Source organism: Neofelis nebulosa, chromosome 7 (assembly GCF_028018385.1).
Source record: "Neofelis nebulosa isolate mNeoNeb1 chromosome 7, mNeoNeb1.pri, whole genome shotgun sequence".
NCBI lineage: Eukaryota > Metazoa > Chordata > Mammalia > Carnivora > Felidae > Neofelis > Neofelis nebulosa.
Window position 1 is genome coordinate 74,650,016 of NC_080788.1, and position 8,556 is coordinate 74,658,571.

General features: G+C 38.1%; 1 protein-coding gene across 4 annotated transcripts in view; it reads left to right on the top strand.

Annotated features, from left to right (window-relative positions):
* The window catches only part of RNF212B (ring finger protein 212B), a 36,439-nt gene that overhangs the window by 18,851 nt on the left and 9,032 nt on the right, over positions 1-8,556 (top strand). For 2 of the 4 annotated variants that reach the window (XM_058738547.1, XM_058738551.1), the window contains 4 exons: positions 4,969-5,008; positions 5,298-5,398; positions 5,642-5,716; positions 7,482-8,104. In XM_058738547.1, coding sequence (XP_058594530.1) covers positions 4,969-5,008; positions 5,298-5,398; positions 5,642-5,716; positions 7,482-7,744 — 479 coding nt within the window. In that variant the 3' untranslated portion in view covers positions 7,745-8,104. Of the gene's footprint in view, positions 1-4,968; positions 5,009-5,297; positions 5,399-5,641; positions 5,717-7,481; positions 8,105-8,556 lie in introns of those variants that run through there. The other 2 variants (XM_058738549.1, XM_058738548.1) reach the window with 2 other exon arrangements.

The window sequence follows — 8,556 nt, forward strand, 5'->3', positions numbered from 1 at the left end:
GTCTCTGGTCAAGAGACACCCAGGTGTCTCAGTCAGTTAAGGTCACAATCTCACAGCTTTGTGCTGACAGCTCAGAGCCTGCTCAGGATTCTCTCTCTTCCTCTCTCTCTGCGCCTCCCCTGCTTGTGATCTGTCTCTCTCTCTCAAAATAAGTAAATAAAGAGATGGGATAACTTGAGTAAAATAGATTTGGATTTTTAAAATTGCCACAAGATGGCAGTAGAAGTTAGGTCTAAAAGATGCCCGTTGTGTTAGCCTGAAGGGGAATCCAGCTTCTTCACTATGTATTAAAAATTCCAGTGAAGGATACCCACTTAATTTCTTGTCTCTTTCCTCTTAGAACTATTATTGTTATTACTATTTTCAAGGGCATTATCCAGTCCATAGAGAATACTTATCAGAGAGGATTTCCCTTTCTTTCACAAGAGGCAGGGGTGAAATTTGCACATTTCTTTCTGTATAATCATTTTTGAAAATCACCAAATAGTTTCCCTCCAATTCTTTCATATTCACCCTTTAAAAAATGTAGAAGTCCTAGAAAATTTATTTCTGTCAGGTTAGTAGTAATATTTTCTATTTCGTTCCTGATTTTAGTTATTTGAAGCTTTCTACTCTTTTCTTGTAGAAAAAAGTTGGCTGAAGACTAGCCAATCTAGTTGAACATTTCAAAGAACCTACTTTTGGTTTTGTTGATTTTCTCTGTTTTTCTATTCTCTATTTCATTTATTTCTGCTCTAAGCTTTATATCTTTCCTTCTGCTTATTTTGAGTTTAGTTCTTTTTTTAGTTTCATAAGATAAAAGGTTGGATTATTGATTTGAGATGTGCTTTTTAAATGTAGACATTTTTAGTTATAAATTTCACACTAAGCACTGCTTTCATTGCATCCTAAAAGGTTTAGTATTTTCTGGTTTTGTTTTCATTCATCTCAAAGTATTTTCTAGTTTCTTTTGTGATTTTTTTTCTTTGAACCATTGTTTTTTTTGGCAGTGTGTTGTTTAATGTTAACATATTTTGAATTTCACAAATTTCCTCCTGTTACTGATTTTTAGTCTCATTTCATTGTGGTTGGACGAAATACTTTGTATGATTTAAAATGTATGGCCTAACAGATGGTTTATCTTGGGGAATGTTCCATGTACACTTTAGAAGAATGTGTATTCTGCTGTTATTGGGTGGAGTGTTTGTTCTAAAGAAGTCTTTAGATTTAGTTGGTATATAACGTTGTTCAAATCTTCTATTCCATTGCTGATCTTCTGTCTAGTTGTTCTATTCATTATTGGAAGTGGAATATTGAAGATTCCAATAGTTTCTCTCCAGTTCTCTTCAATTCTGTCAGTTTTTGCTTCTTGTATTTTAGAACTCTGTTGTTAGATGAATATATGTTTATAAGTGTTGTATCTTCTTGATGGGCTGACCCTTTTACCATTTGACCTTTGTCTCAAAGTGCATTTGTCTGATATAAGTCACTCTGCCCTCTTTTGTTTACAGTTTGCATGGAATATTTTTTCCATATTTTTACTTTCAACCTACATGTGTCTTTGAATTTAAGATGAGTGTTGTATAGATAGTGTATAGTTGGATCTTTTTTGTTCGTCATTCTGCTCCATTTCATTGTGCTGTTATCATAAATTACATCTGTATAAGTTGTATACTCATCAATACAAAGTTAGTTTTATACAATTGTCTTTATAATCATATAGGAGAGGGGAACCTGGGTGGCTTAGTCGGTTGAGTGTCCGACTTCAGCTCAGGTCGTGATCTCATGGTTTTGTGAGTTTGAGCCCCTCATTGGGTTCTCTGCTGTCAGCCCAGAGCCCACTTCAGATCTTCTGTCCCCCTCTCTCTCTGCCCCTCCCCTGCTCATGCTCTCTCTCTCTCTCTCAAAAATGAATACATATTTAAAAAATCAGATAGGAGAAAAAAGTTACAAACAAAAATACACATATACTTTTGTATTTACCAATGTAATTGCCTTTGCCAGTGCTCTTTATTATTTCTTCATGAAGATCTGAGTTACTGTCCAGTGTCCTTTCAGGTAAGCCTGAAGGACTCCCTTTAGTGTTTCTTGTAAGGCAGATTTGATAGTGATGAATTCTCTCAGTTTTTGTTCACCTGGGAACGTCCTAATTTCTCCATCTTTGATGTTTATTTATTTTTGAGACAGAGAGTGTGAGTGCAAGGGGGGTGGGGTGGGTGGGAAGAGGATCCAAAGCAGGCTCTGCGGTGACAGCAGAAAGCCCCATGTGGGGCTCAAACTCACAAACTGTGAGATCATGACCTGAGCTGAAGTTGGACACTCAACTGACTGAGCCACTCAGGCACCCCTTTCTCCATCTTTGAAGAATAGTTTTGCTGGATTTAAAATTTTTGGTTGACAGTCTTTCTTTTAGTATTCCGACTATGTTATCTGCCAGTGTTCTTGCCTCCCTGGTTTCTGAGGAGAAATCAATGCTAATTTTATTGAGAATCCCGTGCATGTTATAAGTGACTTCTTTCAAGTTTCTTTTTTTTTTTTTTTTTTTGGTCTTTGGCTTTCAGTAGTTTATGATATGTCTAGGTGTGGATCTCTTTAACTGGAGTTAGTTGAGTTTCTTGGATGTGTAGATCAATTTTTTTTCATCTAATTTGGGAAGTTATCAGCCATTATTTCTTCAAATATTCTTTCTGTCCTGTTCCTCTTTTCTTCTTCTAGAACTCCCATTATGCATATGTTGATATACTTGATGGTATTTCACCAAGGTCTCTGAGGCTGTCTGTTCATTTTTCTTTATTATTTTTTCTTTCTTTCTCTTCCTCACATTATATAACTGCAATTGGCTTCAAATTTGCTGATTTTTTTCTTTTGTCCATTTGTATGTACTGATGGGCCCCTCCAGTGAAATTTTCATTTTAGTTATTATACTTTCAGTTCCAGAATTTATATTTGGTTCTTTTAAATATATTTTGTCTTTGGGGCGCCTGGGTGGCTTGGTCGGTTGAGCGTCCGACTTCAGCTCAGGTCATGATCTCACAGTCCGTGAGTCCGAGCCCCGCGTCGGGCTCTGTGCTGACAGCTTAGAGCCTGGAGCCTTTTTCGGATTCTGTGTCTCCCTCTCTCTCTGCCCCTCCCCTGTTCATGCTCTGTCTCTCTCTGTCTCAAAAATAAATAAATGTTAAAAAAAATTTAAATATATTTTGTCTTTATTAGTATTCTCTATTTGTTGAGACACCATTCTCATACTTTAGTGCTTTAGACATGGTTTCCTAAGATATTTGAACATATTTAAAATACCAGATTTAAATGTTTGTCTAAAAAAAGTCTAGTCTGGGCTTAGTCCAATGTCTAGGCTTCCTCAAGGACAGTTTCTATTGATTGCTTTATTTCTTTATATGGGTCATACTTTCCTATTTGTTTGCATACCTCATAATTTTCTGTTGGAAACTGGACATTTAAAATAATGTAACAGGGCAACTATAGGAATCAGATTATTCCTCCTCCCCAGGGTTTTTTGATGTTGCTGTTTATAGTTATTTAGTGACTCTTTAAAACTAAGTCTGTAAAATCTGTATTGTCAGGGCACCTGGCTGGCTCAGTCAGGTAAGCATCTGACTCTTGATTTCAGCTTGGATCATGATCTCATGGTTTGTGAGTTTGAGTACCACATTGGGCTCTGCACTGATGTTGCAGAGCCTGCTTGGAATTCTCTCTCCCTCTCTCTGCCCCTCCCCTGCTCGTGCTCTGTCTCTCAAAATAAATAAATCAATTAAAAAAAAATCTGTATTGTCATGGAATGCCACCAAAGTCTCTATTCAGTTAGCTTAGTGGTAAGCTAATGATTGGACAGAGATTTCCCTTAAACACCTGGAACCAGTAAGTCTCTCAGTCTTTGCTGAAGGGTTGTGTGTGTGTGTGTGTGTGTGTGTGTTGGGGTTCACTTTCAGCACTTAGCCAGACAATTGAGAACTGTGCCTTAGCTTTCATCCTGCTTATATGACCTCAAGGTAAGAGATTAAGGCCTTTTCAGGTCTCTTCTGAGCATGCACATAGTCCTGCACATGCATATGGTCTAGATCCCAAGAACGTGTTGTTTTCAGAGTTCTTACCAACTCATTCCCCATCTCTTCCATCTATGCTTTTTGGTTAGCCTATTGTTTGCCCCAATTAATATTCACATCCTCAGGCAACCTAAAGAAGGGCTTTTAATTGTTTACAACAAACACTCCTGGGGAAAAGGCTTTTCACACATGGTAAACTCTAAGCTCTAAGTCATGATGAGTTTGTGCTACAAGTCAAGTCACATAAAGGCAGTCTTGCAAGTAGAGTCTTCCGGCAAACCACTGGACAGGTGAAGTGATTATTCTCTGGGAATGAGACTGTAAGAGTCCCAACCCCATTCCATCCCCACAGTGACTGCCAGAATGTTTTTCAAGGCTACCATGGAGCTGGAGGAGAAATGGGAATGGGGCAAGTTAAAATGCCAGAAAATTCACTCTTCTTAGCTTCATTTGGCTATTTTTTCTGGAATAAACATTCCCCAGACTGTTGCAAGGCTTTTGTTAATTTCTGGAGTTCTGAAAAAATTGGTTCTCACAATTTTTGCTAGTTTTCTCTTTCCTCTTATGGAGAGAATTTTTGGAGGTCCTTATGCTACCATTTTTGCTGTCACTCCCAACCAATTTAATGACCCTTTGTCTTTAGCCATTCTTCCTAGTAATCCCCATCTTAGAGGGGAAACCAAGACACAGATACATTAGAACACATCAAGGCAGTACTGGGTCCTGGCCCACAAATCCATGAGAGGGAGAAAAGCAACTTTCACTGCTAGGTGATTTGTGAGTTTTTTTTACTTGTTGTTAGTCCCTAAGCCTAACATATACACTAAAAATCTTTGGTCCCCAATTTCTTTGCCCTGGCCCCAAGTATACCTGAATAAATCTCTTCTCCAGCTCATGGGTTATCTCACAGGCTGACTTTTATGTTTTCCAGAAACCCCTTCACCAGCTTCCACTCACAGCCTATCTTATAGGTAAGTAGCACTGTGCTTCCTTTCACTTGGGATCTGTTCACACTGACACTCTGCTATCAGCCCTGGGGTTACTTCTACTAGCCTATACCCCTGACATTTATAAATCTACCTTGTAAACAACAGAGCATTGAATAGTACTGTGTCTAATATACATCAGAATTATTTTATTTTTAGTTGCAAGCAGGGGATTTATTTCCTGTCTTGTCTAAATATATAGGCTGTCCCTTTAAATATGCTTTTTACCTTTACCTTCGTTTTCTTTGCTGATGCTTTTATTTCCCCTCCTTAGGCCTTCACCTGCCTCTTCTGGACAGGGGATTTTTTCTTTCAGACCATCCCTAAATGGTGGGGATTCAGGCTACGCAAGAGCCCTTACCCCCAGTAATTCAGGTGTGTTAAATGTCATTCCCAAAGGAATGGAACTTCAATCATTGACATGTATACTAAAATGAGGATTTTCAAGGTGAAAGAAGTTAGGAAAAGAATGACTTTATAGCATGCCTCTTAAATTGCTTAGCTAAGTCTTTTTCCCTTCTGAGTGGTGTTCTACAGATTAAGACCTACCTATTTACCCCGACCCATAAGTAACATTGCCAAAGAACTGCCCAAGGAAGTTATCTTTCACCATTCCAGTTCTGTCCTTCAGGTCAGAGGGAAAGCAGAACCCCACTAGAGAGTCTTCCTGGTTTCCAGCTACCAGTCCAGCAGGTGAGCCCTGGCTAGTCTAACTTGCCTGTGTATGAAAAACTTACATGGTTGGGCCTGTGCACAACATACCCTTTTGGTCTCCTCTTAAGGTGGTAAAATGTAACCAGTGGAGAATGATACGGGTTTCAAGTGTGGTAACCAAATGTTCACAATTTTCCAGAATGGTTTCAATTTCAAAGATTCTTTCCTACTATCAGATCAGCTTCCTGGTTTGGGGTTTAAAAATTAGGTCACATGGTAGTGAATGCCTTTAAACTGAGAGGTCTGGGCCAGTGTGAACTAAGTGCGTAGACACAACTGACATTCCCAAAAGCTCCACAAAAAAGTATTTCAATGGAATATATCTTTTGGATAGAGGTACTACTTGAACTAGGAAAAATCACATGTACTTCTCTAGAGATGGTTAGAATAAGGCTTTATAAATTTATGGGACGATGATATGTCAGCAACAAGAGGAAGAAGGCATGGGAATAAGGAGAGAGGTTTGTAAGGAGCTCTACATGCCAAGTCCAGTCTTGCCTTTTAAGTTAACTTTTATGGCCCAGGTTTTGAGGATATTTAGGCTCTTTTCCATGCCAAGCTCCTGGTGAGCCCAAGGACATACTAAGGTGGGTAAATATTTTGCTCTCATATTCCAAATGCCCTTTATTTTCATTGGCAAGGAATTAGGGTCTAAGCCGCAAGAGGCAACACTGGGGAAATAACATCCCTGAGATCCTTACAAATGGAGGGATTTACCTACAGATGAAAAAAGACTTAAGGGACATATAAACCATCTGCAAACATATGGCCCCTATTGGAGCCTGATTAAAACTGTATAACACACACACACACACACACACACACAAACATACATTTATGAGAAAGTTGAAAACTGAATACCTGTTGGACATTTTATATTGTTTTCTTTTTTTTAATGTTTATTTTTTATTTTTTGAGAGAGAGAGAAAGAGCGCACACATGTGTGCAGTAAGGGAGGGGCAGAGAGATGGGGACAGAGCATCTGAAGCAGGCTCTGAGCTGACAGCAGGGGCTTGATCTAACTCACAAACCGTGAGATCTTTACCTGAAGTCAGACGCTTAACTGACGGAGTCACACAGGCACCCCAATATTAAGGAATTCTTAGTTTTTGTGTGTGGGCATACTACTATTGTGGTTGTTTTTAAAAATAGTCTATCTTTTGGAGATACATACTAAAATATTTAGAAATAGGAAGTTAAGGGATTGTCTGGGTTTTGCTTTAGTATATAATCTAGTGGACATGGGGCAGTGAGAGTAGAAATGAAAAAAATTGGCCATGAGCTATTTGTTGAAGTTGGGTGATGGATACTCGTCAGTCCATTATACTACTTTACTTTTGTATTTTTTGAAAATTTCAGTAAGATTAAAAAAAAAAAAAAAAAAGCTATTGAAGTTAAGTGCCACCTCCCCAGGGCATAAGAATCCTGCCTCCCTGGTAAGCACATTTCAGCATAGTAGTCATAGGTTCCAGGTCTTCCAAAGTAGTTCTTTAAATATTCTGCCTTATTATCACCATAAGCCACTCAGATGTTGTAGAGTTTCATAATTAGCAACAAAGGCTTTGTCACAGATGTATCAAATCTTAGTACAAATCTTGGAACAGTTATCATGCAATGGAGAAAACTATGGGGAAGCACAGTGGTGGTTTGCTGTCTTAATAAACTTCATAAAGTGGTTTAAGAGGGCCTTATTTGCCCTTTTTGTTATAAATGCCCATATCTGCCTTCCTGTCCTCTGCTGCAGACTCTGTACGAACAGAGACAGATGGGATTAGCCAGGGCAAGAGAAGCATGGACTACTTCCAGATAGATCGTCTTCAAGGTCCAATCCATATATATTGCTTAAGGAAGGCATATAGCATCCAATACTCATTAAGTGTGATGGTTTTGGAAAATGTTTCCCTGGTTTCTTTCCACATTTCACTGTGTACCCTTATCTGCTTTGTTCTTTACCATATACACCCTATATTACCTCCTAGGAAAACGATCAGCATTATACAAGGCTAGTTCTTCAGGAAGATGTTTAGATTTCTCCCACACTCAAATGTAGCTCTCTCATTTCCTACAACTTAAAACAAATATTGTAAAAAAATTCTTGGCTCACTGGAGGTGCGAAATCATACACTTGTTAAGTATGTTTTGTTTCTAGATTTCATTTTTTAAGCTTTGGATGTATTCACCTATTGCCAAAGCTAATAAACAACTCTGTTCCTTGTCCTAATTTATTATACTACTTCTGTTTGCCTATTGTTTCCTCTATGCCTAGTTAACTATGTTGATTTTCCTTTCTGTCTGATAACAGCTGGAGACCCAGACTTTCAGCTTACTAAAGTACACAGATAAAATAAAGATGTCCTTTTATTGTTATTGCAGCTCTATTGGTATATTACAAGCTCTAGAATGGTGGAATGGGCAAAGAACACCACCAGTGAGATGGAACATGTATTCTTCTTTGGGTATTAAAGAGTAGAAATGAGGAATTAAATGGGTTGGCCAGTGGCAGGCAGACCATAAGCAAAAATTTTGAAAAAAAATATAAAGATAGCAAACATCTGCCAGAAATAAACTGAGTCCTGGGAATGACCATGAGGCTGAACTAGCATTCCCTACCCTTTCTGGAACTCTTGAGTTTATTTTTAAAGGTATTTCTAGACATCTTTTCTGGGAAGAGCCTGTCCTATAGCAGTATAGGAAACAAATCTTCCCAGTGATAAGATACTGATGTATTGCCTTTTAAAGTTTTATTCTTTTAACCTACCTCAATATATCCTGATTCTTAAAAAAAAAAAAAAAAAAAGTATACTAAGTCAGAATGTTAA